The 26988-nt window shown below is 41.5% G+C and overlaps 1 protein-coding gene across 1 annotated transcript; it reads right to left on the bottom strand.

The window, feature by feature from the left end:
• Positions 1 to 7277: 7277 nt before the first annotated feature.
• Positions 7278 to 24463, bottom strand: CPO (carboxypeptidase O). Its single transcript, XM_036320814.1, has 9 exons — positions 24396 to 24463; positions 18587 to 18686; positions 16983 to 17084; positions 15943 to 16047; positions 14718 to 14828; positions 13550 to 13640; positions 12133 to 12335; positions 8424 to 8508; positions 7278 to 7584 (listed from the first exon to the last, which is right to left on the bottom strand). Exons 1-9 carry the CDS (start codon positions 24461 to 24463, stop codon positions 7322 to 7324), a joined length of 1128 nt encoding a protein of 375 aa, XP_036176707.1. The 3' UTR covers positions 7278 to 7321.
• Positions 24464 to 26988: the final 2525 nt, after the last annotated feature.

The raw sequence follows: 26988 nt of genomic DNA, 5'->3' as shown, positions 1-26988 counted from the left end.
TCCTTGAACTTCACCACCCGCATTGAACAGTCCAGTTCTGCCCTCTGTGAATTTTTCTCATTCTCTGCAAAAGGGGAACTTCCTCCTACTGGCCCAGAAAGCAGCCTGGGTTCTGCTGGGAAGGGCTGGCCTCTTGGAAGAACATCGCCCCCACCCTCAACACTAACTTTTATCTGTGAATTTTTGTTTGCTTGTTTGTTTTCTAACTTTTAAAGCATCACGTAGCTGTGGCAGAGGCAGGCATATTTCAAGCGCTATACGCAAAGCCTAGGAACATGACTTCTGTGCATTTATTGTCTAATCTTTATAGGCGCTAAGTGAAGGTCACTCTTAGCATAAGGTAAGAGGATGGAATAAAGAGAGAGTTTCGCTGAAGAAAGGATTTGTAGCAAATACCTTGAAGAGTTCCAGTGGAAGAGGGTTAAGGAAGACAAAAAAAACAACTAGTTTTTCTACAAAGATTAAAGGGAAACCACTTAGGGACTCTGGAGAGTTCAAAGGCATTTAAAGGCTGGCCTCTTTTATTTTAAGTATCATTTTCCTTTGCACAGATTTCCCAAGCAATCCACCTGGCTGACCTCAAGGCTCTCTCCATGTGGAGGTCTGTGGCAAAGTCCAAGGAGCTGTAAACAAAAAATATATAAATAAGAACCCTAGAGACAGAGGTTCAGCTCCCAAGCTACATACATAGCCAGGAAAGTATGTGACACTTCTGAAAAGTCATTGCAGTCCTCCTGGCCCCGATCTTCCTGGGTTTGATCCTTCCTATCAATGTGCCTCAGTAAACCTCAGTCAATAGCCTCTTTCAGGGGGAAGATATTTGCCTACCTTCTCTCTCATTCCTTGGTCCCTCAGTCTGTCCTAAGATGTCATTGTCAGGTCTTGGGAATTCCAGTATCTGTCTGCCTCACTAGTAATGCTATCAGCACGAAGACATTTCCTAAGTGTGTGTGTGTGTGTGTGTGTGTGTGTGTGTGTGTGTGTGTGTGTGACAGTGATTCTGCCAATAGCCAGTATTCTCCTTCCTGCCCCTCCTCCCTATCACCCACCTCGCCATCCCCCTGGCTGCCTCAGATCAGCCCTGCCTCTCGAGGGAGAGACTGATTGTCTATGCTCTTCACCCTGAACAAGGAGACCTTTCATTTAAAAAGGAAGGATGTTTTCTATTCCCCTGAATTGGAATAATAAAATATTTCTTATAAACCTGGAAATTAAAATGCAGACAATACACGTCCTCCAATTTCCTTTTATTGGTCTTCAAAGGTGAGCCCAGGAACAGTGGTAAATATGTATCAGGATAGCTCTTGGCCTGGAAGCATTGAAACTCCACCAATAGCAGCACCAAGAGTGGCTGCCTGGCACCTGGAAGGGCCCCTCCCATTTCCCCCGCACCCTCCGTCTCACTTCCATCTCTCACCCTGTTTACAGTGACTTTGAGGCTGGGAAGAAGCATTTTGAGGTGACACTCGAGCGGCTGTGTGGTCTAGAATGCATTATAATGTTATGTCTCAATTACAATATTCTTTGGTGGATGCGGAGGGCAGGCGCAGCCTGGATCCAGCCTTAGAGTGCACTGCCACCTCCTGGAAAACCCTCTGCACACGAGGCCTGCGTCCTGGCCCCTCTGATGCCACCAGTGGGAAAACAAAGCCTTGGTCACAGTCTGCCTTTAGCACCGAATATTGGGTGCACAGAGCCATCCTCTCTGGCCCCTTCCAATTGGAATGTGCCAACTCCTGAAGGAAACCAAAAGTAGTTGAAATTGTCATTTTAATTAAAAACAAGTCACTAGCTCTAGCTGGTTTGGCTCAGTGGATAGAGTGTTGGCCTGCAGACTGAAGGGTCCTGGGTTTGATCCCAGTCAAGGGCACATGCCCGGGTTGTGGGCTCAATCCCCAGTAGGGGGTGTGCAGGAGGCAGCCATTCAATGATTTTCTCTTATCATTGATGTTTCTATCTCTCTCTCCCTCTCCCTTCCTCTTTGAAATAAATAAAAATATATTTAAAAATAAATAAAATTAAAAACAGCTAATGAGGTTGGGGAGGCCACTGGTAGCAGACGCTGCTCTCAGTAAGTGAGCGCCTGGCACAGTGCAGTATACCCTCAGGATCTTCCGAAGGAGCCACGACCTAGGGATGGGACTGAGGACCTTGGGGAAGAAGTCACTTGCTCAGGCTGAGCCCCAGAGAGGAGACCCCCCTGAGTTCTTTGGCCCCTTTGCTCCGGAACAATTGTTTACTGAGATTCCACCTTACAGGGAGTTGGGGTCACTAAGGAGGTGTCTTCAGAAAGTACCAATTATACAGAAAAGCACCTCTGAGTTTCCATTTGAACTCACAGCATATAAAGGCCTGTGCCTGACTGTGTCTGAGAGGCTCAGTGGGTTTTCTGAAACACAACTCTACTGATTAAAGCGGGTTCATTGTCGAGTTTTGGCTGGAACGAAATACATTGGGGCAGCTATCCCCCTCATCACCATGAACAAGATGGCATAAGGGATTGCTTTACCAACAGCTTGCTTTGAAATACCGAGTAAATGATTGATTATCTGCATACAGACAAATAAGAAACATTGTCATTAACTGACTTCATTGATTTCAGCTAATTAACAGAATTGCTTACATTCAACTCGTGTCCCACTAAATCAGCAGTCCTTATCTTTTGGAAGACATTTTGAAAAATCTAAAAATTGATGGATCCTTTCCCCCAGAAAAGTGCATACACCTTGTGGGTGTGATTCAATACAGTCCGTGGGGCTTCATCACCATCATCGCCAAAGCCGAAGTGATCTTATTAGCACTCAATTAAAAATGGCTTTGGAAAGCTAGCCTGCGTTTAAAGTTTGGGGCCTCCTGGTTATTTGAGGCAAAGTGGGGGTGGGAATATTTGCAAATGAGCTGACCCTTGGGTTGGTACCAACAAGGAATGGCCAAGTGTATTTCCCGCTCTCTCCCACTCCCTGGCCTAGTATTGAAAGGAGGTTTAAATGTTCATCCTTTACAAATCCCGGCTTTGCAGAGGCACACATCTGGAAAGCTCTGATAAGACCCTGCTTTGGCCTGGCTCCGGGAAAACAAAGGGCCTGCATGGCACCTGCTTGGACGTGTGTGTTCTTTGTCTTTACCCCTGGAGAGCAGCCCTAATAAACGTGATTGGGAAACACAGCCTTCCACATGGCAGGAAAATCAGACATCCCTCTCTGACAGGCCCTGCTGGTGCCTCCGGGGACCGTGGTTTATGGAATAAGGTGCAAATCTCATGGCACAAAAGTGAGATGAATAGTATGAACTGCATCAACATCGTATAATAGAGACATACAGGACTGGTTCCCGGGGTTCAGGCTTCCAGCCCAACGTGGTGTCTTTGGCCCCTTATTTTCACTTAATCGTCAGTTCCTGGAAGGAAGCCGTTTGCCTTCCCTCCCTAGTCTGTTGGCAGAGGCTGTGTGGTCACATGAGCTGTATCTGATTTGAGGTTCCAAACAAGTTTTCACCCTCCAGCTCTTCTTCTGCCGGGGACATGTCAGCAGGTCCCAGGGAAGTCACTCTGGTTTCTTTCTCTGAAAGTGATCGAAATGCTGCACTCTCATATTTATATAGTAATTTTCTTATTTTTTGTTTCTTTGGAATTTCACCAATTTAAAACTCATTTCTCTCAGCAGATGGGAAAATTGAAGCACTCAGAGATAAAAATAATGAACATAAACCTGGTACATAGTAATAACAATAACAGGTAAGTGGTGATTGGTTCCTGTGTATCAGTTTGTTTAGCTCGGCATATGCACTGTCTCATTCACTCTCCTCAACACCCCTATAAAAAGGTACAATTAAGATCCTTTCTTTTCAGATTATTTGAGAGAAAGTTCCCAAATTGAAAGAAGATCCAATGAGCTATTGCTGCAATAGGGCCGTGTCACAGACAACTGTGAGCTCTCAGCAGCACATGACAGTAGCACATTCAGGCCATGGGTCTCTGGGCCTGCAGGAGGTTGACTGACTAAGCCTGACTCAGCGAGGGTGATTCTGTTCCTTGTGTCTTCCATTCTTTTTGGACCCGGGGCTGGGTATGGTATGTTCTTCCTACGGTGGTGGTAGAGATGAAAGTAGCAAAGTGAAACACCGAGGCTACTTAAGTCTTAGGCCAGCTGTGGGCAAACTATGGCCCGCGGGCCGGATTCGGCCCATTTGAAATGAATAAAACTAAAAAAAAAAAGACCGTACCCTTTTATGTAATGATGTTTACTTTGAATTTATATTAGTTCACACAAACACTTCATCCATGCTTTTGTTCCGGCCCTCCGGTCCAGTTTAAGAACCCACTGTGGCCCTCGAGTCAAAAAGTTTGCCCACCCCTGTCTTAGGCACACAGGGACACTTCCACCAGTATGAAAATCAGCCAAAGCAAGTCACATGGGTCAGCCCAAAGTCAAGCATGAAATCATGGCAAAGTGGACATAGGAAAGGGTGAAGAGCTAGAACCCAAACTAGCAGGGTTGGAATTTGAACCAAAGTAGCCTGGCTTTAAAACCCAAGCTCTTAACTATGTTGTATCATGGCGACTTAAAAAAGGGCCACTATTGTTGCCTTAAAAACTCAGCTTGTCCCTCCAAAGGCTGAGTGGATTAATGTAGACAGACAAATGCGAAAACTATTAATGAGATGACATGATGGAAGAATAAGAAATTGGACAGAGAAGGCGGTTGCAACTGTAGCAATACATTACAGTGACCAATGTTCACTATTTACAGAGAGAATACTTGCTCATATTTTAGGTTGCAATTTCAGAGCACATGAGCAGAATATCCCACTTAGTCTTCTGAGCACCTATACCAGGGGTCCTCAAACTTTTTAAACAGGGGGCCAGTTCACTGTCCCTCAGACCATTGGAGGGCTGGACTATAGTTTAAAAAAAAACTATGAACAAATTCCTATGCACACTGCACATATCTTATTTTGAAGTAAAAAAACAAAATGGGAACAAATACAATATTTGTATTTGCATGTGGCCCGCGGGCCGTAGTTTGAGGACCCCTGATTTATACCGACGTGTCAAATATTCTGAGATTCAAAATCTTTCTTAAGTAGTAATTTGGGCAATGTATCCCATTGGAGCCATGAAGCCCTACCGGTTAGGCTCAGTGGATAGAGCATCGGCCTATGGACTAAGGGTCCCGGGTTCGATTCTGGTCAAAGGCACATGCCTGGGTTGTGGGGTTGATCCCAGTAGGGGGCATGCAGGAGGCAGCCGATCAATGATTCTCTCTCATCATTGATGTTTCTGTCTCTCTCTCCCTCTCCCTTCCTCTTTGAAATCAATCAAAATAAATAAAAATTAAAAATAAAAATAGTGAAGTCCTTGAGCTCAGTGGTTCTCTCCTGTAACACAACTCACTGCATTTGCAGATATTACCTGGGCTCTTGGTATCACCTGCTTTGAACTTGGGAGCAAGAGGAACCAATATAAATATACTGATGCTCATGCTGCTTCCTGAGCTATGAATAATAAGGTCCTTTGTCTCTGACTCAGGAGTCTCATGTCTTCTAACATCCATGAAACAGCAACAAGCTAACTTCTTAGCTTTTAAGTGGGGTGAAGTTGAATCTCAGGCCCCCAGAAAGCCACAACATAGAATACTCTCAAGAATACGTTAGTTGCAACGGTTGTGAAATTCTTCCAAACCATTACTGTTTAAGACCAAGAAGTTGAAAACATCCATAAGAAAGATCAGTATGGTCATTCATCACCTACCTATCTTTGCTTTGAGGATCCTATCACAGGAAGTAAAAAACATGTCATGGTCCTTAGTTTCCCATATCTAGAGCCTTGTGAAGTCCCCCAAGAAAGTTATGATGTGTCCTAGCCTCTTGAAAGAATCCATGTGGGAGGCTGTAGGTAAGCTGATCACTTGCATTTCCATCTGTTCTCTTCCAACTTTATTTGGCCATAGGCCTAGTCTTTAGACATGAATTAAGCTTTGTAAATCAGAACTCCTATAGGACTCAGAGGTCCAAATTGTTAAGAGACCGTCTTAGAAACTAAAACGCTGGCTAGGTTAAAACTCATAACCGGAAATCTCTAGGCACAGCTCCCCTGTTTTCTTCTTCAACATGACATTGGTGGCCACACTACCTTCTTCTCTCCTGGCAGGCCATTGAAGAAACCCAACCCTTTTCTCCTGACAATGCTACGGTTGTGGAGTTGGCATTTTTATGTAAATAGCTGGTCTCTGACTCATTAAGCCTCATTGCCCCTGACATTTTCCTTTCTGACCCTTATCAGCCACACACAGAAAAATGCAAAGAAATAAAGAAGACGAAGAAAGGCAATAAAAGGGTTACAACCAGGAAGTGTATTGTGACTGTGACCAACAAGGAAATTTGGAAATGGGTGACTGAACACCAAGGATGCCCTGTCAGTTAGTCACAGCTACAACACTTGTTCAAAGCCTGACAAGTGCTTAGCACCATTTCAAGGTGTCACATAGGGATGCATAGGAAATGATGCTACCTTAAGAACACTTGCGGTTTAATAGGACAAGATAGCACAATTAAATGCCTGTGTACTTGTAAATATACAATCTGGCCCTTGCTCACCTCTCTAATTACTCATCATTTCTCTCATAGAACCTGTCACAAGCTTCAATATTTAGTTTATTTACTTGTGGTCAAGATTTTATGGCCTCTGAGCTGCAACAGTATGCCCATTCCAATTATTTATGGCTACCACCCCCATTGGGATAGAAATTCCAAGAGGACAGGAACTATGTCCACCTTATTCACCATATAACCCTAGAGCTTAGCAAAATCAACTTAGTAGATTCTAAAAGAATTTTGTTTGAATAAGTAAATAAAAAAACAACAACCAGCAACAGTTATATAGAAGGATTATATAGCTTACCTTCTGATTATATAACTTATCTTTTGTTTTGAAGGCACAAGCAAATTTTCAAATAATTTAGATAGGGGGGAAAAAATCTCTAAACCTCAGGGGAGCTGCCCTGAAACTAACCACAGATGTATAAGTAAACACAGCTAAGATCAGCAAAGCTGACCCTAACTGAACTATAGATTCACGAGCCATTGAGTTTTAGCATGGTTTGGTTTGCAGCATTACTGTCGCAATAACTAACTAATATTATACTCTTTTTAAGTAATAAGAAATTAATGACGAGCAAACCAAACGTTACAATTCAAACATGACTTATCTTTATTGAAATAGAAAGCATTTTTAAATTATTTGGTTCCTCTATGATCACAGACAAACACATTCTCTGCAACCATATCAGGTCATTGGGGCTGAGCAGGCCTGGGTGGGATGTACTTAGAAAAGAGACCTGAAGGACATCAGCAGGCTCAGCACCGCGGTGGTCGATGTCACCTTTCCAGCACTGTTTGAGTACCAGTATTTCTCATACACGTCATCCAGGATGGAGAGCACAGCCGCCATGGTCTCCTCACAGGTGGCTTGAATCTGAGCTTCTGGCAGAACAAATCCGTATGTACCATTGTCTCTCAGCTCAAATGTGTATGAGAAAGGGATCCCAATGTCGCGAGCCCAGTCTCTTGAAGACCCTGATGTGGCATCTACAAATGAAACCATGAAGGCAGAGTTAGAAATTGTACAGTGAAAACACAGATTTCTATAAGCCATTTCCAGGATAAAGGTTCAATCCAAAAAAACAACTTCATGTGAGGATGCCATGGATAGCTGTCTTCTCTCTCTCCTTGACATTAAGCCCCTGTAGGTCAGTGATTACATCTTGTTTGACCTCTCTGTCTCCCTCCCCTCTACCCGCCCCACAGCACCTAGGATTATGCCTGGTACATAGCAAAGGTTTGGTTAAAGTTTCTGAGCTGCATCAAAGATTGAACCATCTAATATGTTAAGACAAGAGTAAACCGACATATAAAGGAACAGGAACAAAATGACCATCAGGAAAATATTATGCAAATACTATCTAGGTGGTCCTCTGATGGGTGGAGGAGGAGGGTGGCGGTGGGAAAAACCAGTGCACACTTCTTTCAACTAAATTCTTTCCTTTTTTAGATCTTTTCTCCAGGCCCCACCTGCTCTGTTTTCTTTGCCTGATGGGCTCTCTGGGAACTGAATCAACTGACCAAGCACCACTGGAAAACGTTCTTCCTGTTAACTCCCGTGTCTTCTCCCTGCCAGCTCTTTTTAAGCCAGGGGGAGTTCTGGTCTTAGCCAGCATATTAAGTTTTTCTTTGAGTTCACACCTTATCCCTGGAGAATATAATTCTGGATTGGAACAGACTCCCTTTTATCTTGGGTCATTTTGATTTGTAGAAATTCCTGTTGAGGAACTCTTCTCTCCCTCTTCCATCCATCCCACTCCCCAAAGTCCACTGACTTCTTTTGTGCCTCAGAGACTATTGAAGAAGCGAGAAAAAAAGATACTTACATAAAATATCTATACTTGATCCAACTCTATAATTGGTTCCATGCTTTGCTTTCAGTGCATTTGCTGCCTTCTGTCCAACTTGTATCTGGAGGTGGGGAATGCAGAGACAGATATCTGGTGTTAAAAATAAAATAAAAAATCCATAGAGTTTGGTATTTTGTCCAAATCCATCTTGAGAGCTCCAGACCATCTTTCTCACTTCCGGTTGGACATCTATACCTAGGCAGTCTGCTGGTACTTCAGACTCAACACACTCAAACCCAACAAGTGAGGGATTTTCATATTTCTGGCTTATCATGTTCCTCCAAACACATGTAAAATCATCTTTGACGCTTCTTTTTTTAAATAGTTACTGCCAAGTTTTATTACCAGTGCTATCATCTTACATCAGTCCCATTACCTCTGAAATGGACTATGACAATAGTCTTCTAAGGTGGTTGATTAAGGCCCTGGCATGTATGTGGGAGGATGGAGTTTGGGATAGGATACAGGGTTGGTATGGGAAGAGCTCAAATGGAAAGAATGTCAGTACCTAAAACATTCGAATTCTTATAGCTATTCTAATTTCAGAGCAGTTTAAAACAGGGCTATATATAGTCATGTTTCCCCTACATAATGATTGCCAAGTTGTCTATCATGCAACATAATATTTATCATGATTTCTACACATTTTTGGTTTTGTAAATATATAGAGATTAATTACCAGACTTGGTAGTTGTAAATAATAGTAGAAGTGGAAACCTCCTTAAACAAGTTGGCTTAATTCTGTGTCTGTGTGCACTTTGTCAAAGCTTCCTCATAAGAACCTAAAACCACTGCTAGCCAGCTTCAGTTAGGTTGAGAAAAGGTGGGAAAATTTTTACACTGTCTTTTTATTGAAAATTCTTGAGATAAATGTTCATGCTAACTCTTCAGCACCTGAGACTGTAAGAGGTACATAATTAACTCAGTGTGCCAATTTCTGCACGTAGTACTAAAAGGTTGTCTGTAATTCCCAGCTTACTAGTAGCATTAGTTACCTTCCAGTAGTGGTGATTTCAGGGCCCCAGGGGCCCAGTGCCCCAGGGCCCTCTTGCCTTCTTGCCCCCTCTAGCCTATGGCCAGAGGGCTCTAACCAGATGGCTAATCAGCAGCACAAACCTTGCAAAATGGTCACGTAGTATCTGTTTTGCTGAACCAAGAAGGGAATGAAATTCCCTAGAAAAATACTGGGGTATAATGGGCCTCTTTTTCTCTGCTAGTGCAAGGCCTGTCCCATCGAAGATCTATAATGGCATGTCTTTGGTGGTTCATTTGTGTTTGTCACAGATCTCTTTCAGTAGAAAGTAGACATCCATGACAAATTTCACAGAAACTGGAGAATAAGGAGGGTTCTGGGCTTCTCATCTGAAAACTCTGTTTCTGCAGACCTCTTAAAGGAAGAAATGGAACTTCTAGGGCCAAGAAGTGAGGGAGAAATAGGACACAGTGGAATAAGAATCTAAATGGATACAATTCCTAGAAGTTGTAGACATTTCTGAGCCAGGGTGAGGCAGTCAGATGAATGTGACCTCTGGAGTCTGAGAGGTGTGTTCCAGCCCTGGCCCCACCATTCACTGTCTATAGGAGCTCTAGGAACAGAACTAACTCAAGGTCTCAATTTCCACGTCTCCAAAGTGAACTTATTATATTGTCATGAGGGTCAGATGGGAGAATGGCTGTAAAATCTCTTTGTAAATTGTAAAATCCAAGACAAATGTTCATTATTCCCACATCTTGCAAAATCTATATATATAAAAGGCTAATATGCAAAGGGTCCCCTTGGGAGTTCCACCGGGATACCAGGAGTTCGATCACTCTCTATGACATGTGCTGACCACCGGGGGGGGGGAGGGGGGGGGTGCAGAAGAAAGAAGGCCCCGGCAGACAGCCAGAAGGCCCCAGCTCGCAACTGGAAGCCCCCAATCGGTCCTGATCACTGGCCAGGCCTAGGGACCCTACCCGTGCATGAATTTCATGCACCAGGCCTCTAGTGATCACATAATACAACTGTCCAAAAACATTGAAAAATATTGGGAGTACTGCTAGATATTTTTGACTCCTGGGAGAAAGGCTCCCTTCAGCAAGGCTCTATAGCGGTTTTTCTTTTTTCTGCCCAGAGGTGTTTTATGGGCCATGCTCCAGTGGGAGAGGGACAGGATGTGTGAGAGAACTCATGGGTGCCCAGGCCTCTGTGATCTTAAGAATGGAATAAGCTTAGTTCCCATCCATCCTGGCATTTATTGATAATGGATAATTTATTTTAAAAAATAAAAAAGATAAGCATAAAATAACAAGTGGTGGTCAGAATGTGGAAAATTTGGAACCCTTGCAAACTGTTGATGGGAATGGAAAATGGTGTCACTGCTATGGAAACCAGTTTGATGGTTCCTCAAAAAAATTAAAAATAGAATTACCATATGCTGCATCCACTTCTGATTATATACCCAAAAAGACTGAAAGGGAGATTTCAGGAGATATTGTACTCCTATCTTCATAGTAGCATTTTTCAAAATAGCCAAAAAGTGAAAACAATTCAGATGTCCATTGATCACAAATCATTTGTCTAATGAACAAAGAAAATGTGACCTATACATACAATATAATATTATTCAGCCTTAAAAAGGAAGAAAATTTTGACACATGAAACAACATAGAACATGAACACCATGCAAAGTGAAATAAACCAGTCACAAAAAGACTGATAATGTGCAAGTCCATGGAGATGAGATAGCTAGAGCAATCAAACTCACAGAAAAAGAAAGAAGCATGGTGATTTCCAGGGGCAAAAGGTCAGGGACTGTTGTTTAATGGTATAGAGTTTCAATTACGCAAGATAAAAAGTTTCAGAGATAAAACGTTGCATAATAATGTGAATACATAACTGCTTAAAATAGTTAAGATAGTAAGTTTTATGTTATATGTATTTTATTACAATGAAAAATGAAAAAATAATTTTTAAAATCATTATATCTATATAATAATTTATATCTATAAATATTACAATCCTCAATTTACTCTCCCTTGGCCTTTGTCTGTTGTTCTCAGGTTCACCAAAGGGCAGAGAGCCTAGTTCTTTTCAGCAATTCCACCCACTGATGGTCAGGTAAACACAGCTCAGAGAAAGACCCGGATGAGAAGAAGCTCATGTTCCCTGCCCAGGCCTGGGTTCCACTGACACTTCCCCTTACAATACTCCTAGGCAAGTACTAGAGGCACGCATTTAGAAGAAAATAAAGCATTGTGTTTAGCAGAGAAGAGCGCAGATATTATTTAGCCATGTTATTTTAGATACACCATATTCCACTCACAGCTGGCGAGTTCTTTAAAGCATGGTTCAAAAGCCATAATTGCTGAACGGAGCTTCAAGAGAATTGACAACAATGAGAGCACGTTCCTGCAGATTATTAACATAATCATCTCATTTATATTATAGACGAATGCCTAAGATGTCTCCCAACTTGACATTTTGTGAAACAGGTAGTTAATTAATGAAAGTAAAGCAGCATTTAACCTGAAACCTTCCCGGCAGGCGGCTAGCAAGGTGTAAAAAGCAGGAGAGATAAAATAAGAAAGAACAGAGAGAACAAGTAGGGCTGGAGCCAAAAATCTAGGAAACAGAAATCAGGGAAAGGAAAGCAGGGGTTCTACTGAGGTTTCTCGTCTAAAGCCTTCGGTGCGCAGGTCTTACCAGTTCTTTGTAGTTACTGGGTTTATTTTTGGTGTAGCCATAAGGCATGAGGATGAGCTGCCCATAAGAATGTATGGTCAGGAAGCACAAAACGTCCTCTTTCTTGCTCTCTATAAAGCTGGAAACAGCTTTAGTTTCAGGTTCAGACACTGGTTCTGTCCCACAGAATGTTGAATCTGAGCAGTTCTTAGATGCGCCAATACCTGGAATATAGAGGGAACCACAAAGAAGGCATGGTGATCTGTTTAGAGCCCACAAAGGGTAAGGAGTCATCCTTACTCAGGGCACCTGAGGGTGAACTGGGGGCTTGACCTTGCTTGTCTCAGTTAGTTCTGGTTAAATGAGTCAACTTGGATCATCATTCAAGGAGGAGTTCAGAAAGGCAGAGGGCTGCCATTTGGGTTTAGAAGTCAACCCCATGCTTACGTGGCCTGGGAAGGAAGATGTAAAATGGAATGGCATTTTCGGTCATCATGAACTTAAACTTGAGCTGGGTCACGAAACAAATGGTTGGGAACCAGTTCTCAGGTTCCTAAGGTCAGACTCTGACATAGTCTTGTTGGCCTAAGTTTCTCTCTCACTGTCTTACTGCTTTGAGTCTCCTTAGAGCTATTTTGCAAGTCCTATGTGGCATCTCATTTAATGCCCATAGGACAACAAGCTACTGATAGGATGGTATTACTATGGGCCACATTTTAAATAAGAGGAAACTCAAACAGGGAAATGAAGCAATTTTTCCAAGATTACACAGTCACTAAGTCGGAATTTTAACTCTTGTCATTTGGTTTTTGATCCGGACTGCTCTTAACCATTCCTACCTCGTTATTTCCTTCCAATTCATTGGGCATGTTGAGATTCAGAAACCTGAAAATGCCTTCAGGAGAAGAAAATGTTGACCTTGCTTACGTCTGCCCTCCTGCTGTAAAATAAACTGCAAGCCCATTCTCTGCTTTTTCTTCTCTTTATGATAATTCATATATTTTGAAACAAAGCAACGGGTTTCAAACATAGTCACACTGGTCTAGGTCTTCCTTGCCCTCAGTTAACCAATCTCCCTTGAAGAGAGTCCTGTACAGTGGGGCCTTGACTTACAAGTGTCCTGACTAACGAGTTTTTTGAGATACCAGCTGTCTCTTGGCAGATTTTTTGCATTGAGTTGGTAAGTAATTTGAGTTAATGAGCTCCTTAACGAGCTCCTTAATGAGCTCGGTCTCGGAACGAATTAAACTCGTAAGTCAAGGCCCTACTGTACTTGAATGTTGCTGCTTTTTAACATCATCCCTTTAGAGGGAACACATAGGACAGGAATCCCAGCAAGCTTAGCTGTTTCTTTTCAAAAGTTCTATCTCTAGTAATTCACTCTTTCATGGCTTCTCCATTTTTTCTTCATCAATTTATCTACTAAACATATACTTACTACACCAGGATACATTGAAATTTTGGTTGAGATCTGTCCCAAAACATGTGCCATTATTATGGGATGAACGGGATTTCCTCCAAAGCCGATCCTGTACAGAGGAACACAGGGATGTTGCCATTCTAAGGTCTCATAAATCACAGTGTTAGTAATGATGGGTGGTCCTCACATATGAAAAGTCATTCCTGGGATTGTCTGGAAGAACTTGCCTTTAGCATGATGAAGCTTGCACGTGTAATGTTTAGTCTTACAGATAGGCTACCAACCCCCAATAACAGGAATATTGTAAATCTCCAAATTGGAGGGAGTCGTTTAGCTTTTTCCTCACGAGCAGATTAGCAGTGCTTGGTGGATGTGATCAGAGAATCATTTTTCTAGGTCCAAGTGATACAGGCTGAGAGGGAAATAGCTCGGCAGATGGAGCAAGGCTGTTCCAGATGTGTCAGCATCGGTCTCTGCACAGCTTTGGAAGCAGGAGACTGATGCGTGGAGATGAGGATAAAGACACATTTCACCAGGCAAGCTCAGAGGGGAGGGTTTCATTCACATACTAGGCAAACGGCTATTGCAGATATGGGGGTCCCATGAGGGGCCTTGAGGGGAGGGAGTGCAGGAGGCTGGGCAGGAATGAATATTCTCTAGAAACAGAAGCTCTTATTTGTGGAGTAAATTTGCTTTAGAAGCATTATAAAGAGGAAATTGTCCACTAAATGAAAAGCTTTATGAAAAGTTTGCCCTCAGTGTGAATGATCACAATGAAAAATGAAGGCTGGGTTAGTATTTACACATCATTTGTGTCCCTGTGCTCCTAGAGGTGGAGACAGGGTGATGTAGGAATTTTATACCAATATAAACCCAATCACGTGGCAAGCAACTCACAAACTTCAAGGAGATGGAGTTAGAGAAAATTTGTCTGGTTGGAAAACTGGGAATATGTCAAAACAAAATAAAACAAAATGTGTTGGACTTCAACTCTAAAGAGGCTTCTTCAGTGTTGACCTTAGATTGTTGGCTTAAGTATCTTAGGTTGAGTTTTATCTCAAATAGCATTTCTTTCTTTGCATGGCCACAAAACCTTTTATAACTGCAATGACGGAGGTCAGAAAAATGAACCTGAGTCAATATCTAGTTTGTGAAGTCTTCCCAGGACCAAACTCGATGTACTCACAGTTGTCCAAGTGTAGATATAGCCATCTATGTTAAGCACTGGAAGCACGTAGAAGTCCAGGTTCTTAAGGAGCCTTCTTATCCTTGAGTTGTCTTGATAGTTTTGTAGAATCTGGAAATGTAAGAGAGAAACATTTGGAAACATCCTAGAAAGAGGTCTTTTCTCTTTTAATTTTTAAAGTAATTTCAATGTAATCATAAGAGATGACCACAACCTCTACTCTCCAATTCGCCTCAGTAGCCTCTTGGTTATTGTGGTGGTTCTCAAACATCAGTGTGCGTCATAACCACCTGGAGGACTTGTTAAAACACAGATTTCCTAGCTCCACCCCCACCCACTCCCCACCCCTAATTCACTATGTCTGAGGTGGAGCCTGAGAAGTGGATTTTCTAACAAGATCCCAGGTGTGCTGATGCTGTTGGCCTAGGAACCACTTGAGAACTCCTTGTGGGTTAAATTCCTTATGTTTGGGTTTCTGAAAAGGCTGACACAAAAAAATATTACTTTTATTTTTTATTTTGATAATTTTTTTCTTTATTGGTTAAGGTATTACATATGTGTCCTTATCCCCCAATGCCCACCAACCCTCCCCACTCATGCCCTCACCCCCTGGGCGTCTGTGTCCATTGGTTAGGCTTATATGCATGCATACAAGTCCTTTGGTTGATCTCTCCCCCTTACCCCCATCCTCCCCTACCTTCCCTCTGAGGTTTGATGGTCTGATCGATGCTTCTCTGTCTATATTACTTTTAAAGGTTCTTTATTCCCTTCAAGGGAGGGGTATAGGTAATAAGCAAAATTTCATTGTGCTAGGTATTTTTCATATGCTAATCTCTTAATCCACACAACAGACCCCTGAAATAGTCATTTTATACTCCCTTTCACAGGTGAAGAAGTAGGATTTCTAGTGTTAGAAAATTTGCCCAATTCTATTTGAAAAGGCAGAGCCAGGATCACTCAGCTCTGACTTCCAAGATGTAGTTTCTTCTGCATTTAGATATGTTTGTCTTCCAATGAAAATCATTTTGAATGTACTGGAAAGAAATCAGAATACCTCACTTTTCAGTGAAGATACTCATTAATTCCATTTCCCTTGGGGAGAAGGAGTAGCTCAGTAGAGAGTTGCCATGCCAACATGTGAATGAAGCAGGCTTTCTACATAACCAAGACATGACAGGTATTTTGTGGGGTAGTTAACCATTATGAGGAAGCGAAAGACACTTACTTCTCTCACAAACCATTGGCAAAAAGCAGGGGCAATCCATTCCCTGGCGTGAATTCCACAGTCCATCCAAATGATCTTCTTGGGGCTATTGGATGGTTGGCTGATCTGGAGGGAACATCCGTGCTCTATTACCAAACAGTCACTTACGATTGTAAGCCACTGTGCAAAGTTATCAGGTTTTTATTCCCTTTCTTACTCCACTGTGTGGTTTCAAGATGAGGCAAGGATGCTGGCAGAGATACACACTATGTGACTCTTCCTCGGAGACTCTTGCTCTCCTGCCTGTGACCTTGGCCGTTGTGCTTAGGACCACGTGCTGAGTAGTCCTCATGTCGCCCACCAAAAGCCAGATAGGGGGGCTGGAGACTGGATTATCCCCATGGCTATGCTATTATCTGGCTGTGTGACCTTGTACAAGTTACTTCACCTCTCTGGGTTTTGGTTTCCTCCATTATAAAATGAAAGAACCAAAACTAAAGATTTTCTATGATGTTTAAATGTTTTTCAAAAGAACACTATATATTTTAAAAACTCAAGATACACATGAAAGGTGAATGTGCTCTGGCTGACCTATGAGTGGAGGATTTTCCCCCCTCCCACCTCTGTGCAGGCATGGAGGTAACCAGGCCTTCACAGAGCCAGCCCTCAACCAAATGTCTAAGGCCCTGTCCAGCTCCATAACCAAGGATTCTAAGTTCCTCAGTCTTAGTGGGAATGAGGGAGGCCTAGCATGGAGGCAACAAAGGACTAAGCCCTTCTCTTTCTGGGCCTTACTATTTGCAAGTTCTCCTCCATGGTCCCACCCAACCATTCCAAATTCTCTTTACCCTAGAACTTGATTCCAACCAGATAATTAATGCCTTTACGAGTTTTGAATTTTAAAAGCCCATTTGGGGTGGAAAAGGCAGTCTTTCTGCATTGCCTCCTTTAACCTTGTCTATATTTCTGACTAGAGCTGCTGAATAGTAAACAGATATCCCTGGATTTGGTGGGAGAGACCCCTCTTCCTCGGTGAGGCAATCCTCAGCCTTCTCACTCACCTTCAGATAATACATGGGCCGCGTCTCATAGGTCATTCCTAGGAAATGCTGTGTCACCACTTCCGGGTACTTCTCCCTTATCAGGCTCATCCACTGATAGATCTGAAACAGCCAGGAAGGACTGCAGCTATCAATCAGAAGATTGTTTGCTCACCTCTAATTAAGATAACGGCTTATTTCATTAAGATACCGCATTCTGTACTCTTTGCTCTACATTACAACAGCTGTGCGCTAAACAAGCTAGACTATGAAACCAATTAATTATTACCTACCCTCTCCCATTTTCTTTAAAGTACTACTCTGCCATAAGTCTTAAGATACTCAATTGAACCTTACAAAGAAGTTACTTCAGAAACACTATAACAACAACACCTCCTTCAAAGGGCCAGGAGACTTAGCTTCCATGTGACACCTAATCATGCCAGACATTTAAGGTCAGGCTTATTTTGTGGGATTTTCTTCAGTCTTTATGGATCTCAACAATATCCTTTGCTAATGTCCCTGGTTCCAAGTTTAGAGAAGAGTTGGGTAAGCCCTTCATAGAATATGCCAACAGAAGTTTCTAAATCAAGCTCAAGTTAATCATTTCGATTATACTGGGAAGACCTGAATAGATGTTGATTTAATTACATGTTTTACACCGTGCTTAGAAAAGAAGGGTCTTACAGTTTTGCCTGTAAGTCAATAACTTGGGATTCTATAAAAGTGACTGGAATTCACAAGCATAAGACATTAAATAGTCATCAGGATGTGATAGGATACCTCCTATACTTTAAAATCTTTCTTGTACTATTTGAAAAAATGTCTGAAAATATTAACATATTCCCAAATATTGAGAAAATAGTGGTAAAGCCTGTTTGGAGGGCAACTTGTACATTCATATAAAAATTTAGATGTGCATATCCTTTAATCCAGCAATTCTGTTTTTTAAAGTGTATACTTCAAAAAAGTTTTGCATAATGTCACACATACCACCACCCCCCCCCCCCACACACACACACACTATTTGAATGTATAGTAGCTAATGTTTTACTGTAACTAGTTTTGGAAACCACCAAACTTATCTTAGTAGCAATACAAAGATTTCTTTGAAAAAAGTTTTCTTCTCTAAAGAACTGCTGAGTCTGCCTCTTGCATCCTACAAGAAATATCACATTTTCAGCTAATCATGAGTCAGAAGGCTTCTCCACCCCACACCCCACACCCCACACCCATATACACCTTGCCCTGCCCTGCTTAAGCTGGTTAAGAATTGACAAGCAAGAGTAAAAGCTAATTCTGGTCAATGTTCACACTAGCAAAACAGGTGGGTGTGTTCTCTTCTTCCTTTTTCTTTTTGTTGTTGATTTGCCTTTTCCTTTCAGAGTACCAGGATCTATAGCTTCAATGGTAGTCGGTGTGTGTGTGTGTGGGGGGGGGGGGGGGGGGGGACTGCGGGCAGCGGGGGCCCTAATGTTTGGGAATTCCTTGACCACAATGCCCAGGCAAATCTCCATCTCATATTTTGAGCCTCTCTAGTCAATGGATATGAACAGTGAACCATCCTCACACATCCTAAAGTAGGTTATGCCCACCACCAACCCCTGCCAGGTGTCCTGGCTCACCTCCCCCATGGGGTGGTATCTGTTATAGGGATAGGTCTCCAGGCTGCTCCATGGAGTTGCTGTCTTGTCCACAACCTCTTGTCTGCGTTGTGCTTGCGACCTGCAAAGGGAAGAAAGGCAGACAGAAATCAGGGGAGAAACTGGGATATCATGAGGCGTGGAAGGTGGGTGGAAAAGGCAGTGGAAAGCATTGCATGACATCTGGAGGATAAAAGCCCTTTATCTCCTGAAGGTAAATACTATGATCCCAGGTTCCTGGTGTTTTTCCTTTCTTTCTGAAGATTTTGTTAACATGGGCTAAATTATACTTTTATTATATCCTAGAAAATAGGCATGAAACATTTATTAGTCTAATTTTTAAGATTGTGTATCTGTGATTTGAACTAAGAAGAGGGCAAAATGGTATTTGCATGATCAGGCCCCTAGAAAATAATTTAGTGGGGTTTTTTTGGAACGGGGAGAGGAGAGAAAATGAAGCAAATGAGAAGGATATCTCTTTGGCCTCGACTTCCTCACTCCTGGCACTGGCTGTCCTGCCTGTCACATCCTCCAGGGAAATGAGATCACTGGCGATGCTTTCCCTACAGTGTTGGGACCAGGGGTGGTCACTGTCAGAGCAACCTGTTTCTTCCTTCATACAGTTCAGCAAACGTTTGGGTGTTTCTCTATCACAGTTGTCCTCTCGGTGGTAGGAGAGGAGAACCCTGAAAAGCAGGACTGGTACCTGGTGAATTCCTGTCTCCGTGGGGCTAGCATTCCCTTGCAATTTCACACTATAGAAGGGACAAAGTAAAGGTAACTGGACACCCACAAGCACCAACATTTGGCTCTCCTCCGGCAAACGTCTGCAAAATATGTGAGTTTGTTGATTCCTAAGCCCAGCATTGAACGACGGGGTCCATGTCATATGCAGAGAAGTAAACAGTCTGGAATTTAAGTGAAGATTTCTGATATTAAAAGTGCTTATCACTTTTACGTGAAATGAAACACAATGCTTTAACCGCACAAATCCAAATACTTAGTTCAGGCAATGTCTAAACTGTATATATAGAGAAGGCAGCTCCCCATTTCTATGCAATTTCTTGGGTGATGCATAATACATGTAGAGAGGGAAGGAAAAAGATAGCTAATCCCCCAAATTATCACTAGTCTCATCTCACCTATCTAATGAAAAGATTATTATACTTTGTGTATTCTTTTTGAATAAGAATTAATAAATATCTAAGAGAAAATGATCCTTTGGGGTACATTATTAATAAATACTGAAGATCAAAGAATGTCTGATGAAATTTTGACTGGAATGTATAAAGAAGCAAAAAAAACCCCCAACATTAATGAATATTGAGGCAAATTTTGTATTTTACATACTTAGTAAGGAATGGTTTCATAAGTCTTTCATTAGCAAAGTATTTTCAAACTGTTTTTCCCTGCTTACAAATTAACATATGCTTATCCAAAAAATTTAGAAAGCATAGAAAGAAGAAAAAGGAGAGAAATAAAAAAAAGAAAAAAATAATCTTTAATAATCCTATCTCTGTGTTAAGCACGGTTGATATTTCAACATATTTCCTGTCAGTTTTTTATCTGTGCTATTTTCTTCTTAAACACAGTACAGATTTTTATATCTATATTTAATTTTCTATTCATTCCTTTGTATTCTGTATTCTACCAGAGACATTACCTCCAACCCATAAAAACTCTTTACAAACATTATATTTAATGACTAATATTAAATTGTAAGTATATTTTACATAGTATTATTTATTTAAATACTAGAGGCCCGAAGCAGGAAAATTCATGCAAGAGTAGGCCTTCCTTCCCCGGGCTGCTGGCACTGGCTTCCCTCTGACACCCAGGACCCAGGCATCCCCCCTCCGGCCGCCAACAGGCAACAGGGACCTGGGCTGGCTTCCCTCTGACACCCAGGACCCAGGCATCCCCCCTCCGGCCGCCAACAGGCAACAGGGACCTGGGCTGGCTTCCCTCAGCTGTTTGCAGGCACCAGACCTGGCTGCTTCCCTCCGGCCCTGGCTTCATCAGGAAGTACATCCAGAATGATGTCCGGAAGACATCTGGCCTAATTAGCATATTGCCCTTTTATTATTATAAATTATTATCTGTGCTGGATAGTAAAGCTAGTTCATATTTTTGTTTTTTGCTAGTGTAAGTAATGCTGGACTTAATGACTTATTTCATAAATCATTTTGCTCATTTCTGATGATTTCTTTGAGATACATTCCAAGAAGAATTAGTAGGTCAAAGAGAATGAGCATTTTCAAGGCATTTGATTTATACTGCTAAGTATAAATGATTTCTACAGATGCATACTTTAATGGGAAGTATGTGATATATATGAGATAATCTTAAAACAAAGATTACACAGCTTGTGATCTTTGTTAATTGTAGATTTTGTGGAACATCATTATATTAGGCATAGTGAATAAAGAGTTTAAAAATGGCAGCTAATATATATTTTGAGTTGGTAAGAAACATATAAAAATGGACATTATTTTATATTAGCAAATAGGAATGAATATGAAAACAACCCACTAGGGTCAGGGTATCAGATGTGAAATGTTTTCCTCCCATGTAGTCACAGGGAGCTGTCCACTGGAAGCTGTCCTCTCTGAGTCCCACTGCCTGAGCTCAAACACTTCCATAATTTAACCTGGGCTTGGCGATCATTATTTTAAATAAATGCTTTACTGCATTTTCATTGTAGAATATTTGAAAAATAAAGAATAGTTCAGGGAAAGGGAAAAAATCACCAACAAAGATAACTAACTACCATTTTGGTGCATATTTTTTCTTATATTTTTCTAAGTATTTCATTACATTTTGTATTCTGCATCCTTCCTTTAGCACAAAACATGCATTTTTCTGTGCTATTAAATTTTTTCATAATCATTATTCTAAAGGATTAATATTTCATTCTTATATATGTCAATATGTATATAACCTCATATGGAACATTTAGGATGTTTCCAAATATTATAATATTTGATAAGATATCTGTAGGGAGCAGCTATAGGGTTAAGCCTCCGAGTGACCTGTTGGCAAAGCCACAAACAAGTCCCAGCTTAGAGGGCACAGCCCTCTTAGCATAATTAAGCTTGACCTTATGGCTGCTCCCTAGATCCTAGCTGGGTAGCTAATGGGCTGTGGGAGGTGCAGCAAGTGCTACCAAAACAAGTGAAACTCATAAGAACATTGTAACTATGGTGACCACTACCTTGTTTACCTCTGGCTATAAAATAAAGGCTCAGCTTGCCATCTGGGTCTCTCTCTGTGGCCCCAGCCAGGCACAGGAGATCCACCTAGACCCAGTTTATTTTCTTTGTTTGTCTTTTCTACATCCTTCACCACCCCCCCTCAGGCTCATGAACCCTTGGCTGTGCTGGCCCAACACAGATATCTATATCTATATCTATATCTATATCTATATCTATATCTATATCTATATCTATATCTATATCTATATCTATATCTATATCTATATCTATATCTATATCTATATCTATATCTATATCTATATCTATATCTATATCTATATCATCTATATATAAAAGCCAAATATGCAAATTGTCCCCACAGGAGTTCGACTGGGAGACCAATTGCTCTCTATGACATGTGCTAACTTCCAGGGGGTGGCAAGGAATGAAGGAAGGCCCCTGGCCAGCAGCTAGATGGCCCTGATTGCCGGCCAGGCCTAGGGACCCTACCCATGCACCAATTTCATGCATCGGGCCTGTAGTTTATATTATAAGTGAGGCCACATTTCAGTGCATAAATTCTTTCCATACTTTTATTTTTTCAGTCTACTGTAGATTTGCAGAAGCAGGAATATTACGTCAACAAATGTGTACGTTTTAAGGCTCTTGATATGTTTAAGAAGGATGATTTTTTTTTTCTGTCAAAGGCTTGTAAAAACTGTAAGTCTTTATCTATAAATTATCTATAATAATAAAAGCATAATATGCTAATTAGACTGGACAGCCAAACGACCTTCCGGACATCCTTTTGGATGTCCTTCTGGATGAAGCCCGGGCTGCAAGGGCCGAGGCAAGCCGCCGCAGCTGCCAGGGCAGAGCCCCTTGCACGAATATCATGCATTGGGCCTCTAATAAAGAACTAATCTTAGAAGGAAAGATAAATGCAGTATCTATATGAAACCAAGTAAACTGATGGAAAAAATAAGAAGGCAATGTTCAAACAGATTTTGACATCACAAAAAGTTCTTGACTATCTGTATCTGAAATAAAACTGTCTATGAAGCTAAGGGCTAAGTTGAGGTCAGAGAGATGGTCTTGGCAAAAAAACTTGTTCTGTGAGAGTAAGTTTAGTGCAAGATTATTTTAACCATGAAAGAAAAGAGGAAACACTTTATAATACACAATCTTTGATGAGGTATACCAAATGAACAAAATACCGGGTTATGTATGAACAAGGGAAATAATAATTTATATGAAAACTATACCACATACACAAAGTTTTAAAATATATATTTACAGAAGTTATGATTCATTATGAATAAGAAAAGAACACAAAAAGTGCATGAATGTATAGTTTATAAACTAATAAAATGAGTAATAAACAAGACAAAATATTTAACCTTTTTAACTCAACAAAATGTAAAATAGGTCATCTGTTGGTATTTTAACTTATCAAATTGGCAAACACTTACAAAGCACTTTTATACAATGTTGCTGGAAGTGTAGACTGATAGAACTTTTCTAGAAGGCAATTTGGCAATGTGCAGCAAGATTCTTACAATTTTCTCAGCTCCTGACCCAGTAATTACAATTTTTATAACTTATATTAAGAAAATATTCAAAGTTTTGCAAAAAAAAATATTGCTATAGCTGAATACTTAAAATGGTATTACTTGTGAAAATAAAGTAGAAATCAAATAAATATTCTATAGGGTAACAATGATAGAATACTATTTTCAATTATAATGTGTTTTAAATGAATTATAAATGTCATAGGAAAATTTTTATCATGCAATTTAACTGAAAAATTTTGGTAATAATACTATATACATAAATAGCTAGATAGCTATTCAGAAATATTAACAGTAACCATCTCTTGGTGAAATTATTTGGTAGTTTTAGACATTTTAAGCATTTTTTCTTATTAATTACAATAATGTAATTTATTAATGAGAAACTATGTAAATGAAGGACATAGAATTTTGTACTCTAATTCCCTTTTCCCAATCACAAAACATGATATTTCTATTGGTATTTAGCATACATTGTGCTAGGAAATGTTTATTAGATATTTATTCATTTATTCAAAGATTATTAGAATAATGTTTAATGATGAAAGTTCAGTGTTCTTTATTATTTTCATCTTACGGTGGTGTGTTGGGGTAGGGAGAGGGGATAATCCAGCTGCATTTATCTTGAAAAAAAGTTTCCATGTAGACCATCCTAATATATAAAAAGCCAGGGTCTGTCACGACCTAGACAACTGAACTCCAGGCTAGGGTCCCGGCAGGTGTGGCAGAAGTCAGTCCTGGGTCCTGGCTGCCCGTAGTGGCAGGAGGGAGCTGTGGGCCCTGGCCACCCGTGGTCTGACAGCAGGAGGGAGCTGTGGGAACGGAGCCATGCTGCCATTGGACTGGCTGCTGGGTCCCTCCCCCCACCTGCAGGCTCCAGGGAACCATAGCCATGCTGCAATGGGACTGGACCCTACCTGAGGGGTCCCAGATTGTGAGAGCATGCAAGCTGGGCTGAGAGACCCCCCCGACTGGGCCTCTAGTCTAAATCATAATAGTCAGTCCCTCTTCCCACTTCCCACTCACCTATCATATCCCAGCCCTCCAGGTACCAGCATCCCCAAGAGGTAAAGGGTCCCAAGTAGAGGCTTCATTCTTCTGCAGACAGAGCTAGAATATTCTGGGCCTCTCCCACAAGTCAATGGATCAAGTGTCTCTAAGAATGCATCTAAGGATTGGCTCCCACAATAAAGATAAGACAAGTGGATGTCTCAGCAGAAACATATGTGAGCAATGGCTTCATTAACTCCATCACGTCCTGTGACGGGCCAGCTCAGCCAAGGGTTCAGTGAGCCTGAGGGGAGGTGGTGAAGGATTTAAAAAAGACAGGCAAAAAGAATAAGCTGGGTCTAGGTGGATCTCCTGTGCCTGGCTGGGGCCAGAGAGAGGGACCCAGACAGCAAGCTGAGCCTTTATTTTATAGCCAGAGGTAAACAAGGTAGTGGTCACCATAGTTACAATGTTCTTGTGAGTTTCACTTGTTTTGGTAGCACTTGCTGCACCTCCCACAGCCCATTAGCTACCCAGATAAGATCTAAGGATCTTCATAAGGTCAAGCTTAATTATGCTAAGAGGGCTGTTCCCTCTAAGCTGGGACTTGTTTTTGGCTTTGCCAACAGGTCAGTTGGAGGCTTAACCCTATAGCCGCTCCCTACATTTCATCCTTCTTTTATTTTTAAGCTACTATAATGAAAGTAAAACTTAAGTATTAAAAACAAAACTCTGGCTATTAAAACAATGACAAAACAATGCCAATGCAAAACCCAAACTACAGACATGTTAACATTTTAAAACTTAAACATTAAGAACAAAGCTCTGGCTGTTAACAAAACAATGCCAATGCAGCACAGCAATAAGAGAGAAATCAAACTACAGCAACATTTTTTTTTTTTACTAAATGAAAGTTTCTTTTGCTGATTTACACTCAAAGTCCTCAGACTTGGCTGCGCAGAACTTTATAGAAGACTGGCAGCTAACCAATGCTAGCATAGCCAGAAACATGGTTGAGGGAGTAGCTTCCACTTCCTGTTTTTCTTCCAGATGGTTCTGCTGGGCCTCAGTTGTTAACTTCTTCAGCTGACCCCACGTTGGCACCTCAGTCCCTTGTGTAGCCTTCCTTTCTTCTTTTTCTGCTTTGCTGTCACAGGGGCAACTCTCAGTCTTTTGAACAAGGGGACAAGGAGCTTCTCTGGGTCCATCGTGGTGACGCTCATAATGCTCTGGTACCCAAATTGGCTGCTCTGTTCCTTCTGGAAAGACACAAAACACAACCTCTTCCCCACATCTTTACTGAATCTGGTAAAACTCTCTTCTGGTTTATGGATCCTTCCACCGGGCTAACCCGGCAGAGGCTATTGCATTGGAGGTCTGATGCCTTTCAGCTGCTGTACAACCCTCTGCGTTATAATTCAAAAACTTTAACACATAACATTCTTCTCCCCTTTTTTTATAGTTGCATGTTAAGAGTAGGATTGACACTTTCCACTATTGCCTGAGTCCTGATCTATCGCCCCAGGAAGAGCTTGCCAATCCTGCGCTTCCCGGGGTGGCATGATGAAGGTTTATTGAGTCACCTGGCCTAGTTTGCCACAGTTAAAGCATCCCTCTTTCTTTTTCTGCTGACCAGCGAGTAACATCTCCTTTAATGTGGCAGCTAATACTGTTCCTTGAACATAGGTTGGTCCAGTGTCAGCACAAACGCGAATAAAATACTTCCATAATAAGTAGTCTCCAGGTGAGAGACAAACCTTTGCAACAATATTAAGCCTCTGGTAACCTTCCACTATCCATCTTAGTTCCCCTGCCACAGTCATCCATCCCCTTTCAGGAGTGGGCTCTAGGCAGTCCTGAATCAGGGACCACAGACTGAAAGTAGAGAGAGGAATTTTCCCTGGACCTTCAACTGTATAACGACCTCTAAGTTGTTTTCCTACCTTCTCCCATGTCTCCACATTTACCTTTCCTTCCTCAGGAAACCATGGGCAGGTTTTACTTACAAAATCCAACAAATCGAAAAGCTGTTGAAACCTCACAGAACAGCCCTGTGGTTGGAACATAGCCTTAAGCATTGATACGTATCAATTCTTTTCCTGTGATCCTGAATTTCCCATGTTTTTACAATAACCTTCCAGAGGAGAGATGATGGAGACTTAAGGCTAGCCAGTCATGGTGAAATGCTGAGACATGGTCACACTGAGAATTTATTTTAGAAGCAGACCCAACAAATTTTCTTATGGAATGAATATGAAAATGTGAGAAAATTAAGAAACTCAAGAACAACACTTTGATTTGGCAGGCAAGAAATGGAGTGAATTGTGGTGAATTTTTATGAAATAGGGAAAATTGAGGAATGAGTGGGTTGAGGGGATGAAAAGTCAAGAATTAGTCTGAGATGTGCCACAACCTTTTGCGGCGGAAGTTCAGGATCTGAAAGAGGGGCCGACACACAAATGAAAATGCTATACAAGAAATATGAGCTTAGAAGTCATGGGGGGAGCGGGCAGGTAGAGATCTCTCTCTTGGAGAGGAACACTGAAACCTGGCCTTATCTGCTTTTTATTCAATTTTAGGTACACTACTTGCCCTCAGTAAAGCACAGCAAACAGGTAGCAGACAGACC

The sequence above is a fragment of the Myotis myotis genome, unplaced genomic scaffold (assembly GCF_014108235.1).
Source record: "Myotis myotis isolate mMyoMyo1 unplaced genomic scaffold, mMyoMyo1.p scaffold_m19_p_8, whole genome shotgun sequence".
In the NCBI taxonomy this organism is placed as follows: domain Eukaryota; kingdom Metazoa; phylum Chordata; class Mammalia; order Chiroptera; family Vespertilionidae; genus Myotis; species Myotis myotis.
This window is presented reverse-complemented; position numbering and strand designations above follow the sequence as displayed.